General features: G+C 46.2%; 1 protein-coding gene across 1 annotated transcript in view; it reads left to right on the top strand.

The window, feature by feature from the left end:
- otofa (otoferlin a) overlaps positions 1-18,887 on the top strand; it is a 214,899-nt gene that overhangs the window by 11,678 nt on the left and 184,334 nt on the right. The window contains exons 4-5 of the mRNA XM_085998196.1: positions 15,183-15,314; positions 16,251-16,313. Of these exons, the coding sequence (XP_085854322.1) occupies positions 15,183-15,314; positions 16,251-16,313 (195 nt within the window). The remainder of the gene's footprint in view (positions 1-15,182; positions 15,315-16,250; positions 16,314-18,887) is intronic.

An 18,887-nucleotide genomic window follows, 5' to 3' on the forward strand; every position in this document is an offset into this window, starting at 1 on the left:
TTTCTTTCCCGACATACAGACTCGTGCTATGTGTCCTACTTTTCCACACTGTCTGCACACTTTATCTTTGAACCAGCAATCATTCTGGTCGTGTGTTGTTCTGTCGCAGTGATAGCACTTCTCTGTTCCATATGACATTTCGTTTGTGCCATATTCTTGTGGTCCCTGTTGTATCTCTGCAGCGCCCCGTGCTGCTGCTTCATATGATACCGCAATGCTGAAAGCCTTTTCCAGCGTAAGGTCCTTTTCAGATAAAAGCCGTTTCTGGGTTCCTTCACTTTGAAGCCCACACACAAACTTGTCCCTTAAGGTATCTGCCAGTCCCGCTCCAAACTGGCAGTGTTTCGATAGTTTGCGCAGTTCTGTTAAATAATCAGCATTGCTTTCATCCTTATGCTGGTTCCGTTTGTGAAACTTGAATCTTTCTGCTATCAGCAGCGGTGTGGGGTTTAAATGTTCCTGTAGTATCGTTACTATGTCTTCAAAACTCTTTTCCATTGGCTTCGTTGGGGTTACTAGATTTTGTAATAAACCACACGTCTTTGCACCCATTAAATTTAACAATACCGACGCTTTCTTGTCATCTGACACCTCATTTGCCTTGCAGTACACCTCTATTCGTTCGACATATGTAGTCCAATCTTCGACTTCATTGTCAAATGCGCTGATACTGCCACTCTTCGGCATTTTAGGTGTGGTTTAAAATGGCATCTCCCAATGGCTTAAAATGGCATCTCCCGCGCTTTCCTTCCTCCCCCGCTGCTGCCAACGCCGCTCACGGCGGTTCTTGTGGCAATGGCGGCGCCCTGTAGGTTTCACGCGCTTCTCCTGCGCTGCTGCCAACGCCGCTCTCGGCGGTCCTCGTGGCACTGGCGGCGCCTCACGGGTTTCTGCACGTCTCTCTCTCCCTCTCTTCGATGCTGCTCGGCCCCTGAACACCGGCTGCACCCTGTGCGCTCTGCCCTCTCTCTCTCTCCCCCATCAACGCTGCTCGGCCCTTTGCTGTGCCGCTCGGTCGGGCTCTAGCCCGCTGCTGTCTGGGAAGGGTCTGCGCACTACCTGTTGCCAGCCCGTTTCGCTGGACCACCTCGACTGGAAAGCCAAGCCTGGCTCTCGACAGCCTCCCCCGCAATTCTCGAGTCCCTGCTGGATGACTGGGCGCTTGCCCGTGGTCGACGCCCGAGTCTCTGGCCTTGACCTCCAATCCACTGATCTCCAGGAACGAATCCCCGGGAGGTGATGCAGAGTTGCAGGTAGGTTCGAGCTTGCCTTGTCGCCAATGTTGTTTCCGTGTATAATAAGACACAGACTGCAGGAGAACGGTACAACAGGTGTTTACTCAACGTGGCTCACACTGGAACTGGCCAACAATAAAAAATTTAATTAATTACATAGAATGGAGCAGGTGATGTGTTACTGTTGCAAGATGTGGGAGCTGGTGGACCCCATTGAGGCTCACGGTTATTACATCTGTGACAAGTGTCTGCTGCTACAGGAACTCCAGCTCCGTGTTGATGAGCTGGAGTCTGAGCTTCAGACACTGCGACACATCAGAGAGGGGGAGAAGTACCTGGACTCTGTGTTTCAGGAGGTGGTCACACCTATGAAGTTAATTAATTCAGATGCAGCCCATGGTCAGGGACAGGATGGTGTGACTACGAGTGAGGCAGGTACGGGGATCCAGGAGGTAGTGTTGGAGGAGCCGCAGCCCTTGCTCTTGTACAACAGGTTCGAGGTTCTTACTCCCTGTGGGGACAGGAGCAGGGACTGCAGGGGGGATGAGCAACCTGGCCACAGCACAGTGGAACGGGGGGCCATTCAAGAGGGGGGAGTAAATAGAAATGCTGTCGTGGGAGGGGATAGTATTATTAGGGGGATAGATAGAGTTCTCTGCAGCCGAGAGCGAGAGTCCCGAAGGCTGTGTTGCCTACCCAGTGCCAGGGTTAAGGACATCTCCTCTGGGCTGGAAAGAAACTTGCAGTGGGAGGGGGTGGATCCAGTTGTCGTGGTCCATGTTGGTACAAACGACGTAGATAGGACTAGGAAGCCAGTTCTGTTAAAGGAGTATGAGCAGCTAGGGGTCAAATTAAAAAACAGAACCTCAAGGGTAATAATCTCTGGATTATTACCTGAGCCACGAGCGAATTTGGCTGGGACAAATAAAATTAGAGAGTTAAATGCGTGGCTCAAAGACTGGTGTGGGAGAAATGGGTTTTGCTTCCTGGGACACTGGCACCAGTACTGGGGCAGGAGGGAGCTGCTCCGTTGGGACGGGCTTCACTTGGCCAGTGCTGGGACTAGAGTCCTGGCGAATCATATAACTAGGGCTGTAGAGAGGGCTTTAAACTAACTAGTGGGGGGGAGGTTCCTAGAGAGCAAATAATAAAAATGACAACAGAGAAGGTCATAGACTTAGGTAGCAGTGGGGAAATTAAAAACCAGAGCGTGTCAGGAAGGGGCAGAAGGTATGGAGTAAAAGGTAAAGTAATAAAAAGGGCAAAAGCAGGAACTAAGTGTCACAAAACATATTTGAAAGTTCTCTATCTGAATGCACATAGCATTCGTAACAAAATAGACGAGTTAATGGCACAAATAACTACATATGGGTATGATCTTGTGGCCATTACAGAAACATGGCTGCAGGGTGACAATGCCTGGGAATTAAACATACCAGGTTATTTAACGATCAGGAAGGACAGGCAGGAAGGAAGGGGAGGTGGGGTGGCTATGTTAATAAAGGAAGGAATCACTGTACTACAGAGAAATGATATTGGGGCAAAAGATCAGGATAATGAAACAGTTTGGGTGGAGATAAGGAATAATAAGGGGGAAAAAACACTAGTGGGTGTAGTCTATAGGCCTCCGAACAGTTGCAACTCTGTTGGACGGAGTATCAATCAGGAAATAGTTGAGGCTTGTAATAAGGGAACATCTATAATTATGGGGGATTTTAACTATCATATTAATTGGACAAATCAAATTGGGCAGGGCTGCCTTGAGGATGAGTTAATTGAGTTTATTAGGGATGGGTTTCTTGAGCAGTATGTAACTGAACCGACCAGGGGGCAAGCAACCTTAGATCTGGTCCTGTGTAACGAGACAGGATTAATTTAAAATGTCCTAGTAAAGGATCCCCTTGGAATGAGTGACCATAACATGGTTGAATTTCATATTCAATTAGAGGGTGAGGAGGTTGTATCTCAAACAAGCGTGCTAAGCTTGAATAAAGGAGACTATGAAGGTAAGAGAGCGGAATTGAGTAGAGTGGATTGGGAAAATAGATTAAAGGGTAAGACGATACATGATCAGTGGTGTACATTTAAGGAGTTATTTTACAACTTCCAAAAAATATATATTCCACTGAGAAGAAAAGGGTGTAAAAGAAAAGACAGCCATCCGTGGCTAAGTAAAGAAATTAAGGATAGTATTCGACTAAAAACAAGGGCATATAAGGTAGCCAAATCTAGTGGGAGGATAGAGGATTGGGAAAACTTTAAAAGACAGCAAAAAATAACAAAAAGATTGATTAAGAAAGGGAAGATAGATTATGAAAGTAAATTAGCAAAAAATATAAAAACAGATAGTAAGAGTTTTTATAGGTATATAAAAAGAAAAAGGCTGGCTAAAGTAAATGTTGGTCCCTTAGAGGATGAGACTGGGAAATTAATGGTGGGAAATATGGAGATGGCAAAAACACTGAATGAATATTTTGTATCAGTCTTTACAGTAGAGGACACTAAGAATATCCCAACACTGGACAAACAGGGGGCTAAAGGGGGGGAGGAGCTAAACACGATCAAAATCACTAAGGAAGTGGTACTCGGTAAAATAATGGGACGCAAGGCGGATAAATCACCTGGACCTGATGGCTTACATCCTAGGGTCTTGAGGGAAGTGGCGGTAGGGATTGTAGATGCATTGGTAATAATTTTCCAAAACTCCCTGGACTCAGCAAAGGTCCCGGCAGACTGGAAAACTGCTAATGTAACACCCTTATTTAAAAAGGGCAGTGGACAGAAGGCTGGAAACTATAGACCGGTTAGCCTAACATCTGTGGTAGGTAAAATTTTGGAGTCCATTATTAAGGAGACAGTAACAGGACATTTGGATAATCATAATTTAATAGGACAAAGTCAGCATGGTTTTATGAAGGGGAAGTCATGTTTGACAAATTTGCTGGAGTTCTTTGAGGAAGTAAGATATAGGGTGGATAAAGGGGAACCAGTGGACGTAGTGTATTTAGACTTCCAAAAGGCATTTGACAAGGTGCCACACAAAAGATTATTGCTTAAGATAAAAAATCATGGGATTGGGGGTAATATTCTGGCATGGATAGAGGATTGGCTATCTAACAGAAGGCAGAGAGTTGGGATAAATGGTTCATTCTCAGACTGGCAATTAGCAACTAGTGGTGTTCCGCAGGGGTCAGTGCTGGGTCCCCAACTCTTTACAATCTATATTAACGATTTGGAGGAGGGGACAGAGTGTAACATATCAAAGTTTGCAGATGATACTAAGATGGGAGGGAAAGTAGTGAGTGAGGAGGACATAAAAAACCTGCAAGGGGACATAGACAGGCTAAGTAAGTGGGCAGAGATTTGGCAGATGGAATACAATACTGGAAAGTGTGAGGTTATGCACTTTGGCAGGAAAAATCATAGAGCAAGTTATTATCTTAATGGCAAGAAACTGGAAAGTACTGAAGTACAAAGGGATCTGGGGGTCCTGGTGCACTAAACTCAAAAGGTTAGTATGCAGGTGCAGCAAGTGATTAAGAAGGCCAATGGAATGTTGGCTTTCATTGCTAGGGGGATAGAATATAAAAATAGGGAGGTATTGCTTCAGTTGTACAAGGTATTGGTGAGACCGCACCTGGAATACTGCATACAGTTTTGGTGTCCATACTTAAGAAAAGACATACTTGCTCTCGAGTCAGTACAAAGAAGGTTCACTCGGTTAATCCTGGGGATGAGGGGATGGACATATGAGGAGAGGTTGAGTAGATTGGAACTCTACTCATTGGAGTTCAGAAGAATGAGAGGCGATCTTATTGAAACATATAAGATTGTGAAGGGGTTGGATCGGGTGGATGCGGGGAGGATGTTCCCAATGATGGGTGAAACTAGAACTAGGGGGCATCGTCTTAGAATAAGGGGCTGCTCTTTCAAAACTGAGATGAGGAGGAACTACTTCACTCAGAGGGTGGTAGGTCCATGGAATATGCTGCCCCAAAAAGCTGTAGAAGCTACATCATTACATAAATTTAAAACAGAAATAGACAGTTTCCTAGAAGTAAAGGGAATTAAGGGTTACGGGGAGCGGGCAGGAATTTGGACATGAGTCTAGGTTCGGATCGGTCATGGCCCTGTGGGTAGCGGAGCGGGCCCAGGGGCCGTGTAGCCTGATCCTGCTCCTATTTCGTGTGTCTAATTCTGTTAGATTCAGGAGATGGTTCTGTGATAGTAGATTGGTGGTTAGGATCAGATCAGCCATGATCTTATTGAATGGCGGAGCAGGCTCGAGGGGCCGATTGGCCTACTCCTGCTCCTATTTCTTATGTTCTTATGTTCTTATTACTACTCAGTGCTATATACAGGTGTGGTCACTGCCAGTACTGCAGTATACATGAGCTGTAAAAGATAGTTCCCCCCTTAAAGGTATATACATTACACTTGTGGCACTAGGCCGCACAGAGGAGGGAGGGAAGGATCGCGGGGTGGCCGGGGTCGGCTGGAGGAACACAGTGGGGGAGCGGGTGATGCTAAGGATCAGAGGGGGTGGGAGGAAAACAGGTGGCGGCCGGTGAAAGATCGGAGGCCAGGTGGCAGGAACATCGGAAGGTTCCAGTGGGACGATCATTGGCGGGGGGTGTGAGGAACATCGGGGGCCAGTGGGAGGATCATTGGGGGGGTGCGAGGAATATCGGGGGCCAGTGGGAGGATCATTGCGGGGGGGTGCGAGGAACATCGAGGGGTGCCAGGATCATTGGGGGCCAGGTGGTGGCCGGAGGAGCAAGTGGGGGGTCTGCAGAAGCTCAGGCCAGGAGGAGCATGCTGAAGACCGGAGGAGTGCGGGAAGGCCTCGTGGAGGTTGATCGGAGGCCTTGCAAGGGAGTCTCCAATCGTGGGGGGTGGGTTAGGCAGGGACCTTGGATCCAGAAGGTATGTGTAAAGGCACTTACCTCCTGGATCCTGCAGTCACCGCCTTGCTGTAACTACGAATTGTGTAAAACCCGTACAGCTGCAGTTAAAAACAAAATGGAGGTTAAAGAACAGGCTTCCAGCCCCATTAAATATTTTAATTGATGTCCTGCCTCCTGGCAGCGGATTGGTTGCCCGCCCCCGTCCCACCTCCATTAAAATCAGAAGTGGGCGGGTTCAGGTCGGGAATCCGATTTTTAACAATTTAACTACCCCCATGCTCCAAGCCCACCTTTTTTTTAGGTTAAACTTCCCCCCATTAACTTATCTGTTCTCTCTACAGATACTGCCTGACCTGCTGAGTACTTTTAGCATTTGCTTCATATTTCCAGCATCAACATTGTTTTTATTTATAATCAGTCTGGACATCACATATATAATTTCCAACATAAGAACCTACACTACAGCTTCTCTCCTAAAAATTGTTGAGTTCCATTTCATCACTATCAAGTAAATAAAAACTCTCAAAAGATTCAATTTCAATAAACCTGTAATCAAGATATTCTCTGTAAACAATGGTCAATGCTTTGGTTTATTGGAAATCACGTCATGCTGCACTGCATTAGGTGGGTTTGATCCTGAGATGGTCTCATTTGAAGCAGGTGGGGGAAACGATTGGAGAGTCCAGTCACTTACTCAGAGGAAGCACTAAAGAGAGGGGTTTAAACTGGAGTTTGAGTGCTGCAGCAGGTTAGATCACTGGGGGTGATTCTTGTCTCATTACCGCCCTGCTTTTGGGTGGCAACGAGATGCTAGAAGTACAAAAATCAGTTCTGTTGTGTTTGTGCTTGCCTAAGAACACAAGAACATAAGAAATAGGAGCAGGAGTAGGCCATTCGGCCCCTCGAGCTGCTCCACCATTCAATAAGATCATGGCTGATCCGATTTTGACCTCAACTCCACTTTCCTGCCTGTTCCCCATAACCCTTGACTCCCCTGTTGCTCAAAAATCTGTCCATCTCAAACTTGAATATATTCAATGACTCAGCTTCCACAGCTCTCTGGGGTAAAGAATTCCAAAGATTCACAACCCTCTGAGAGAAGAAATTCCTCCTCATCTCCGTCTTAAATGGACGACCCATTATTCTGAGACTATGCCCCCTCGTTCTAGATTTCCCCACACGGGGAAACATCCTCTCAACTTCCACCCTGTCCAACCCCCTCAGAATCTTATATGTTTCAATAAGATCACCTCTCATTCTTCTAAACTCCAAAGAGTATTGTTAGATCCGTGATTCTGAGAGTATGATGTTTTTCAATAACCACACGGATGCTGTAACTTAACAATAAACAGGTATTTACTGGAGGAGGGTAGTCTCAAGACTGGGGGTACAGAGGCATGCGCAAGGCTTATATACAGGTGTGGTCACTGCCAGTACTACAGTATACAGGAGCTGTAAAAGTAGTTCTGTCTTAAAGGTACATACACTACAATTCCTCCCCTTTTAGATTAGTAGTACCCCTAATATTCAAATAACAATTAACACTTTAACATGTACATTAAACAACAATAGCCCATTTATAGATTCAGTCTTTGGGGCAGCTTCCTGACCCTTTCGGGATAGCGCCTTTCCTGAGGTTCTTGTTCTTGGTGCAGAGGCGATTCTGGCCCCTTTTCATCAGGTAGTTCATCGGGTTCCACTGCTACTGGTTCTGAGGTAGATGCTACCGGTATGTCGGGTTCATCCCCAGGTACACGAGACATGGGGTTGACTCGTTCCTGTGACGCTAAGATCTGATCGACGTGGCGTCTCACAATGTTCTCCCCGACATCCACTGTGTACATTAATGGCCCCTGCCTTGTGCATACCGTTCCGGGTTGCCATTTCTCTGTTCGATAGTCACGGGCCAAGACTGGTTGTCCTACATTGAAGCTCCTTGTCAGCTTCTCATTGATGTGCTGGAATTGTTTGTCCTCAACATTTCTTCGCACATTTGGTCTGAGCAAGTCCAGACGAGATCTCAACCTTCGGTTAAAGAACATCATGGCCGGGGTCTGGTTGGTAACTGCATGTGTCGCATTTCGGTAGGCTAATAAGAAATTGTCCCCCTTAAAATCCCCACAGATGCGGACCTTCTTTGGTTCCCCAGGCGTATTACTCAACGACCTCTTCATTACAGGAACGATGGGTGTAGCCCACTCGCTCCAGTCCACTTTGGACAGTACTCCTGAATGTTCCAACCCTTCTAACTCTGCTTCGACAGCTGGTCTGATCGCATAAGGCACTGGTCTGGCCTTAAGAAACTTTGGGCTTGCATTTTCCTCTATTTTAATCATTGCTGTTATGCCTTTTAGTGTCCCGAGTCCCTCCTGGAACACTTCTTTTGCATCAGTTAGCATTTTTGACAGTCGTCCAGGTGTGACGTCGTCATCCTTTTTGGCCTCAACCTTCAGTGCCTGTATGGAATGCCAATCTAATTGTATCTTCCGGATCCATTCACGCCCTAGCAGTGGTGGTCCTCCATCTGGCAATACATATATATCCATTTTAGGTATTTCCTGGCCTTTATATATCACTTTCACCCTTATTTTTCCTTTGGGGTAGACTTTTTGCCCCGTGTACGTCTTCAAGACAATCTCTGTAGCTTTCAAGGGTATATGTGAAAATAGCCGCTTGTAGTCCCTTTGGTTTATGACTGTTAGAGCTGATCCTGTGTCCAATTCCATTTTCACTTGGACTCCGTCTATCTTGAGTGTAACCCAGATAGTCTGGTGATCCTCCATTTTGATTACCTTATGTAGTTTCAGACAACCCAGCTCCTTGCTTCCGGAGTCTGTGTCACTTTTCTGTTCGTCTGAACCACTGTCCATCACCTGGTGTACCTTTTTGTACTTCTCCTGTGGAGATTTCTTACTGTTGGTTTGCTTCCCAGACCTGCAGACTCTTGCTATGTGTCCTGCTTTTCCACACTGTCTGCACACTTGGTCCTTGAACCAACAATCCTTCTGGTCATGTGTTGTTCTGCCGCAGCGATAGCACTTCCCCGTTCCATAGGACATTTCATTGGTGCCATATTCTTGCGGTCTCCGTTGTATCTTTGCAGCGCCCCTTGCGGCTGCTTCGTGTGATACTGCCATACTGAAAGCTTTGTCCAGCGTAAGATCCTTTTCTGATAGAAGCCGTTTCTGGGTTCCTTCACTTTGTAGCCCACACACAAACTTATCCCTTAGCGTATCTGCTAGTCCCGCTCCAAACTGGCAGTGTTTCGATAGCTTGCGCAGTTCCATTAGGTACTCAGCATTGCTTTCGTCTTTGTGTTGGTTCCTTTTATGGAACTTAAATCGTTCTGCTATCAGCAGCGGTGTGGGGTTTAAGTGGTCCTGTAGGATTTCTACTATGCTTTCGAAATTCTTGTTCACCGGCTTCTCTGGGGTTATTAGATTTCGCAGTAACCCATAAGTTTTTGCACCCATGGAATTTAACAAAACCAGTGCTTTCCTAGCATCTGGCACTTCATTCGCCCTGCAGTACACCTCAATACGTTCCACATATGTCACCCAATCTTCGACTTCATTGTCGAACGTAGAGATACTGCCACTCTTCGGCATCCCTGGGTGTGATTTACTGTCAAAAATGGCGTCTCCCGCGCTTCCCCTTCTTCTCCGCTGGCACAAAATGGCGTCTCCCGTGCTTTCCTTCCTTCCCGCGCTCGCCCTTCTTCTCCGCTGCGGCTTCTAAAAATGGCGTCTCCTGCGCTCTTCCTTCTTCTCCGCGGCTCAATGGTGTCTCCCGCGCTCTCCCTTCTTCTCCCCGCAGACACTGTTCAGCCCTTGAGCCCTGGCTGTGCTCTGTGCATTCTTTTTTCTTTTTTTTTTCTCGACGCCGCTCGGTCCTGAACCCGGCTGTTGCTTTACCCTCTCTCTCTCCGGTTTGTTTTTTTTTCTCTCGACGCCGCTCGGTTTTCAACCTCCGGCTGCGCCCTGTGCGCTTCACCCTCTGTCTTACCCCGTCGACGCTGCTCGGCTTTCTCTCTGCCGTCGGTCGGCTCCAGCCGCCGCTCTCCGGGAAGGGTCTGCGCTGGACCTGTCGTCAGTCTCTTGCTGATCGTCGTGGCTGGGGAACCAAGCCCGGCTCTCCACAGCCTCCCCTGCGATGTTCACTCTCTGCCGGACGACTGGGCGGTTGCTCGTGGTCGACGCCCGTGTTCCTGTCCTCGACTTTCTTACACCGCCCTCCCGGAGCGAATCCTTGAAGGGAAATGCAGAGTTGCAGGTAGATTCGAATCGACACTCGTCGCCACTGTTAGATCCGTGATTCTGAGAGTATGATGTTTTTCAATAACCACACGGATGCTGTAACTTAACAATAAACAGGTATTTACTGGAGGAGGGTAGTGTTGTGTATGTAATATGTGTGCTACTTTGAACCTATGGACAGGACTGCACTACTTGTTGGGCGTAGTGATACGCAGTACCACTCCTGGCCATAGGGGTATAAATAGTACTGTGGGTACTGATTCCCCTCAGTTCCCGCCTGTGGGCATGAAGTAAAGACCTATGTGCAGTCCCTACCTCCAACCAGTAAAGGCCTGTTTGAGTTATACGTTTAAGTCTTTGTGTTAATTGTTCAATACAATACACATACTTAACACTGGCGACGAGTCAGGCTCTTACCCTGCGGCAGTTATTCCAGGCGGCTTCGTCCAAAGACAGGACGTTGAAGAGAGGTTTCAATCCTCAACACCCCACTCAAAACTGAAGGGCAGCAGAAATCCTGACAGCTTCCAGCGACTGGATATGACAGGCATTAGGACCCTGAAGCCTCCATCAGCTTGTGAACCGGAGTAAAGACAGGACTGGGGAAGAGAGAGAGGTAGGGCGATAGCGATCGGCAGATAAGGGCCGGGCCGCTTTGAAGTGAGGGGCGCAGCCGGGCCAGCGATCGGGACCAAAGATAAGAGCCGCACTCGGACTGAAAGGCGCGGCGGCTGCAGAAGCTCAAGGTGCGAGAGTCGCGGTGCACAGCGCGGGCTATCGATCGCGGCGAAGATAAGGGCCGCACTCGAGGGCTGAAGGGAGACGGCGTCGGGGGACGGGTGAAGACCGCCAAGCGCGGGAAAACCGCCATTTTGTGGGCGGAGGACGACGGCAAGAGCGGGAAGCCGCCATCTTTGATAACAAGTAAAGAAAATAAAATCTGAGAAATTGCAAATCTACAATGCCTAAACACGGGAATATTAGCACCTTTGATAGTGACCTCGAAGATTGGGCCATATATGTTGAAAGAGTAAAAAATTATTGTAAGGCCAATAAAATTCGTGACCAAGATAAAGCTCTAACATTATTAAATTTAATGGGTGCGAAGACGTACGGGCAATTGAAACACCTGTTATCACCAGATGAACCGGCGGATAAGACGTTCGATGAGATTGTTACTGTCCTGAAAGATCATCTAAACCCCACGCCGCTGATGCTAGCGGAACGATTTAAATTTTACGACAGAAGGCAGCTACAGCATGAAAGCAATGCTGAATATTTGCTGGAATTGCGTAAATTAGCGAAATATTGCCAGTTTGGAACGGGATTGACAGATGCACTACGAGACAAATTTGTGTGTGGTTTATTTAAACAGGATACACAAAAGCGACTGCTCGAGGAGAATGAGCTGACGCTTGAGAAGGCGGTCACTATGGCAGCAGCACACGAAGCCGCAGCGAGAGGCACGGCAGTAATGCAGCTACGGTCACCGGAGCTCAGTGCACACAAATTGGGTGTGAGTTCTGGCAAATGTTATCGTTGTGGAAAGACAACGCATGATCAGAACCAGTGTTGGTTTAAAAACCAAGAATGTAGAACTTGTGGTAGGCTTGGACATATAGCTAGAGTATGCAGGTCAGGGAAGAAGACCAGCAACAAGAAGTCACCGCAAGGAAAATACGCAAAGGTACACAAGGTGACCGAACAGGAGTCCGATTCAGACGCTAGCAGTAATGAACTGGCTAGCTTAAGCTGTAATGAACTGGCTAGCTTAAGAGTACTCAACGCTGGTAAGGGTGCAGACCTCCAGACAATTTGGGTCACTCTTCAGATAGAAGGAGTCCAAGTAAAACTGGAATTGGACACTGGATCGGCATTGACGGTCATAAATAAGAAAGATTACGGAAAGTTATTCCAACATATTCCCCTACAGGATACGGGGATTATATTGAAAACATACACGGGGCAAAGAGTGTACCCCATCGGGAAAATAGAGGTTGCAGTGGCCCACAAGGGCGAAGACAGTCAAATAATGGACTTATATGTGATATCTGAAGGAGGTCCTCCACTACTAGGACGGGAGTGGATTAGGAAAATGAATATGGACTGGCATTTCCTACAAACAATAACGAGTGAGAACTCGGTGAAGATAGTCGGCCCAGACTCTGGAACGGATGATGGTAAGCCCAACTCAGGTGCAAAAGACAAAGTTTCAGCACAGAATTCCACTGAGCAACAACAACATAGTTTAACTGTGGATTCTGAGTCTGGCAAGTCTACTGATGTGCCCATTTCTGAGGGACACCGGGCTCGAACTCAACTCCATTTCAAACTACAACAGCAATTAGAACAAATGCTTCGCCGTTTTGAGCAAGAGTTGAATGCAACGAAAGAGTTCTTTGATATAGAGTTGGAGAATCTGGAAAGACAACAGAAGCAGCTGATGGAGAAAATGGAGCAGGAGCACACAAAACGTCTGATGTCAGAGGAGTTAACGGTCAGCCAACTCCTGCATATGCTGAAGGACAGGACTCTGAAATGGGAAAAACTTGAACATGAACTTCAATATTCAAACGAAAGGGGTTCGGAGCTCTCAAAGGTTATTGGAAGAGCTGAGGTGGCAACACAGACTGAGATGACTGCAACAGAGCAGCCCTTGGATGCCAAAAGTACGCTGACTCACGTCAACGTAGAACAACAGACCGCTGAAACAGCTGCTCCGGTAGAGGGATTGCATAGTCCGATCAATCAATCTCCAAAGGAAGTTGAAGTATTAAAATCACAAATGAGGTCACTAGTAAACGACTTGCTGAAAGCCCAGAAAAAGCTGGATGCAGAGGTACACATGAAGAAGTCTCTTCAGGAAAGATGTCTGGATTTGGAACAAGAGCTGGCTAACGTCCAGCTAGGTATGGAGGAAATAGACGACCCTCTCACTGGTCTAGCTCAGGACGACACCGAATATTACGATGTCCTGTCCTGCCCAGCTTGTAACTTCGACTCCCAAAGTGCAGAAATCATGGAGGAGCACCAAAAGTCTACGGAACATCGGGAGAAGCTGGCTCTACGACGGAAACAGGAGGAAGAGAAGGAGGAACTGCGCATGCAGCTGGCAGCTGTGGCAGCTGACAATGGAGCCCAGAGAGTCTCCAAGAAGCAGAAAAGGAAAAGTAAAAACAGAAGATGACCCATCTGAACCATTATCACCTCTACCAGATCACACACGTGGTCCCTCCGAACGGAGCCAATTCAGTTCGGAAGTTTAAACTGTTAAATCCATGGAAGGACTATTGAATGAGTCACTCTAGCAACGTGAACCGACTACACCACAGAGATTGAATCTGTGAACTGTTTTCCGCAGAGACTGAATCTGTGATCTGTTTTTGACATGAAGTTATCTATGTATCTATGTTATTCTGTTATGTAAACCTGAAGTTATATATGTATATATGTTATTACGTTATGTTAAATGGGGAGATGACTGTAAAGCTAGGAAGGGAGGAATGTTGTGTATGTAATATGTGTGCTACTTTGAACCTATGGACAGGACTGCACTACTTGTTGGGCGTAGTGATACGCAGTACCACTCCTGGCCATAGGGGTATAAATAGTACTGTGGGTACTGATTCCCCTCAGTTCCCGCCTGTGGGCATGAAGTAAAGACCTATGTGCAGTCCCTACCTCCAACCAGTAAAGGCCTGTTTGAGTTATACGTTTAAGTCTTTGTGTTAATTGTTCAATACAATACACATACTTAACAGGTAGTCTCAAGACTGGGGGTACAGAGGCATGCGCAAGGCTTATATACAGGTGTGGTCACTGCCGGTACTACAGTATACAGGAGCTGTAAAAGTAGTTCTGTCTTAAAGGTACATACACTACAAGTATAGGCCCAACCTGCTCAACCTTTCCTCATAAAACAACCCTTTCATCCCAGGAATCAACCTAGTGAACCTTTTCTGGACTGCTTCCAATGCAAGTACAACCTTCCTTAAATAAGGGGACCAAAACTGTACGCAGTACTCCAGGTGTGGTCTCACTAGCGCCCTGTACAGTTGTAGCAAGGCCCTGCTCGCTGGGCTTGGGGCAGGTGTCCTGCCCGAAACATGCAAGAATCTCATGAACATATGCAGAAGGGGACGTGAAGGGCTCCATGCCATTTTCGACCTCAGGGGTATGCTGGACATCGTGATTCAAGCATGTCAGTGAAACCAGTTCCACCAGTGGGGCCTACACCTCCATGTAAAGGTCGGTATGCCTCACATCAATGGACATAGCAACCGCCATAGTAACCGCCAGATTTCACCTGAGCCACTGGAGCAGTGGCATCAGTTGCCTTGTATGAGGTGGGCAGAGATTCTGCCCTTTACAAAGCAAATCGTAAACTCCCAGAAACAATGGAAACCCAGCACATCTGGGGCTCTGCCATTTTCCCAAGGGCCCTACTGGTCTCCTGCCATACTCCAGTATGCAGAGCACCTGAAGAATTTGGGCCCCAGTATGTTCAATGGTAACATTAATAAAGACTTGTCTACTCTCCTGGGATGAGGGAGATGCATGTAATTGAATGCAGAGAAATATTTTGCAAATTGGAAATAAAAATAGAAAATAATATTGTCTGACAATTGTACAAGATCATTTTGATGTCATTTTAGACAATGATGTTTTCAATCATTTGCAGGGAGAGAGTTATTCCTGTATTTATATAGCAGTTTGCCTAACTATTGCATGAAGTAACAAAATGTGCTTGAGCTGTTTTTTTTTTACATTTCTTTCTACTTAAGGTGAGTGTTACAGTCATTGAAGCAAGACAGCTAGTGGGATTGAACATGGATCCAGTTGTTTGTGTTGAGATCGGAGATGACAAGAAATATACAAGTATGAAGGAATCAACAAACTGCCCCTACTACAACGAGGTATTTATGCACTTGACATCCTCTTCCTTAGTCACTTGTGCCCACATAAATCACTCTGTTTAAGTTAACCACTAACTACTGGCTCTTCCAGAGATTGATTCCAATTCATTCTTCCTACTAAGGGGATAAATCTCCATTAAGTATTTGGTAGTGATTTTTGATTTGTTTACAAAAGCATGATATAATGATAAGAATGATAATTGATTCTTTTGGTTCATCATTCCTTCTTAAAGAAAAAGAGATTTGAAGTACGATTCCATGGTAACAGTGTCCCTTTAAAAGTTTCACTTTTTATGTTAACATTTCACACGGTATATCATCTCGATCTAACAAAATTTTACTTTAAACAATCCCAGTGGGGAAAAAGTACTGGTGGCTACTTCTTCTATTACTGGGATATAATGAAGGTCATCAGTATATTCAACTGTTAAAGATCACACATACTGAATAAAAATCAGAAGTATTAGTTGTTGCAATATTCCTCTTATTGTATCCTTTCATTGCTCTATCTTGAAATAAAAAATAAGTGGCACTCTGGCCTGAATCTTCCAATCGCTGTTATTTTAATGTTGATGATAACCTATTTATATTAAATGTGTAAAACTGCCATTAAAATAATGCTAGTTGGAAAATCTGGGCTGTTTTCTGAGCTAATAGGTTTTGTTTCAGAAGTAACTCACATTTTATTGCAAAAATACACTTCTTTAGATGAGATTAATCTGGAATAGATTTAAGGGGGGTAGTTAATATATTGTAGTTTAAATAATTCAGGTTCTTACACCAAACCTAACATGTGGCATTGACATCATTAGTGTTTAATGTCCCTTGATGCACTTTTATGTAGATAATACATCATAGATAATATCTACTGAACATTCAGTGAATGCTGATTGGATAGTTATTAAAATCTCTGTTTTCCATTTTTTTTATCTCCAGTACTTCGTCTTTGACTTTCATCTATCTCCGGATGTCATGTTTGATAAAATAGTCAAACTCTCGGTGAGAACATTTATATATTCTTCTGTAACTGTGTTGCTTGTTTTGAAAAGAATTTGATAAAAGTTAAGACCTTTTCAAAATCCCACTGGAAAAACATATGATTCGGGTCCCAACGCGTGAGTATGCACGGGGTACTCACCTGTAGGCCCAACGAAAGTGCCGGTTTCGTGCATGCACTGCGCATGTACGGGAAACCAGCACTTCCGTTCCCCTGAAAGAAGGGGTTGACAGGTGGAACGCGTGCGCCGGAGAGGCAGCGCGTGCGCATCGAACTGACGTTTTTTTTGCAGGGTTCTCCGGGAGGGTAAGTCTCCAGAAGTAGACATGTAAAAAGCTGGCGCAAGGTCTGCTTTTAACAAGGTAAGTGGTGAATTAATTAAAATTAAAACATTTTTTCCACAGGTTTATTATTTTTAAATACTTTAAAGAAAGGTAAGTTTATTTTTAGCCCCGTTAGAAAATGTAATTAATTTTTTCAAAAATTTAAATGATTGTTTTAAATAGTTATTTCATGTAATTTATAGTTATTTTAAAAATGTGATGTTTTTTAAAAATTTATTTGAAGTTTTAGTGATGCATTGGACTTATAGTATTTATAGGATTGACAGCTCTTCCTGTCAAACTTATGAATGAAGCATTCCCTGCTACCATTGGCTCTCCATGGCCCACGTGATCCCAGGGGACGCATCGAACTAACTGCGCCCCTGGGATACGCAAGCACTGCGCGTCGGCAGTTGGAGGAGGCTCAGGATCGGAATCCCACGCGGGCCCACAGCTCAACGGCCGGCGCACTAGGTAAGTGCAGGTCGGGGGCTTGCACTCGCGGGAAGCCCCTGACCCGAATTTCTGGGCCGTGACGAGGTGAACTTCCCCTCAGCTGCTCCTGCTCCACTGTGTAATTTTGGCAGGGGTTTGGTGGGTAAACAGAGTTTCCGCTGAATTTGTGACAGCAGAGCAGGAGAAGCCCCCAGAAATACACCCACAATATGTCATAGAGAGATTGGTTGTGTTACTTTCAAAGGTTCTTGATAAATTTACAAAGACTAGTCAGCAAATTGTGGTGTAGGATGAAGGGTTAAATATTCCCACAGCTGACTATAAACTGGAATGGAAAGACAATTCTAGCTGGGGTTCAAAAGCTGTCATCGTTTAGCAGCAGACCTGAGGGAGCATGTCCTTGACTGTTTAGTCAAAGACCTCCATCTTTGAGAGGCTCCAATGATATGTTTGTGTTCCCTTGCATATAGAAGATTAAGGAGTGATCTAATGGAGTTGTTTAAGGTGATTAAAGGGTTTGATAGGGTAGATCGAGAGAAACTATTTCCTCTGGTGGGGGAGTCCAGAATAAGGGTGCATCGCCTTAAAACTAGAGATATAGGGGGAGAAATTCGGTATCGCCCATTTTGAGGCGCGAATATCAGCCGGGCGCAAAGTTTAGCGCCCAGCGGAAATTATTGCCGCCGACTGCAAAATTCGCCTCTCTTGCCCCTGGAGGTGATTGGAGCGCTAAATCAGGCGCTACACAACTTTCTTAAGGCACTAAGCCCGAGAAGCGAGGAGTGAGGCGCTACCTCAGAGGGCGGGCGCAGCGCAGGTGCTGTCAGTTAGCGATTGAACACAGACACACTGGCGCCAGTCAGTTCTTAAAGGGATGGGTCGATCTTGCTCTGCAGCCACTGGGGTCCCATTACGGAGGAGCTGCAGGGTGGGAAGGGGGCAATTTCGCAAGGGAGGCAGATCACCCTCGAAGGGTAAAAAGTAGGAGGTGTCGCAAAATGTATTGTTTCATTGAAGGCCGAGGGTCGTGGTCAAATTTTTGTTACTATTTTGGACATTGTCTCCAGGTTGTGAGAGCCAGTTATGTGAATGACTTTTTTTTGGTGTTTCTTTCTATTACTTTGTCATGTGGAAATGAGACACAGTTTGGGAAATAAAGAAGTGTCTGAATTCAAAATGTGCATGTTTGGTCTTTGCACTCATTGTTGCCTTGACCGGCTTAGGGGTTGTGGGATGGTTTCATTCAGGTTGTTTAAATGGCAGAAGCCATTCCCTCAGAGGGGGCCTAGAAGCGACTTGCTATGAGCCTTTGACGGACGGCCCTTCCACTTTATGCCTCCCTCCTGCCTTGGTGCTGCTGATGTTCATCCTCCTCCTCCTCCTCCTCTGCTGGTGCTCCAATGTCTGGTGGCATTGGCTGGGTCCTGAGGATTGCCAGGTTATGCAGCATGCAGCACACAACAACAAAGTGGGAGACTCACTCGGGCGAGTACTGCAGGGCTCCTCCAGAATGGTCCAGACAGCGGAACCGTTGCTTGAGCATGCCGATTGTGTGCTCAACGATGTTCCTGGTAGCATGATGGCTCTCATTGTATTGTAGCTCAGCAGGGGTATTGGGCGAACGGAGCGGGGTCATCAGCCAGGTGCACAGAGGATATCCCTTGTCCCCGAGAAGCCAACCTCCTGGGTGAAGCGGTGCCTCGAAAAGGTCTGCCACAGAAGTCTGGCGCTGGATGAAGGCATCGTGGCTGCTGCCAGGAAAGTGAGCATTGACAGCGAGTATCAGCTGTCTGTGGT

The sequence above is a fragment of the Somniosus microcephalus genome, chromosome 9 (genome assembly GCF_052327205.1).
Source record: "Somniosus microcephalus isolate GS21.2 chromosome 9, FLI_Smic_1.0, whole genome shotgun sequence".
In the NCBI taxonomy this organism is placed as follows: domain Eukaryota; kingdom Metazoa; phylum Chordata; class Chondrichthyes; order Squaliformes; family Somniosidae; genus Somniosus; species Somniosus microcephalus.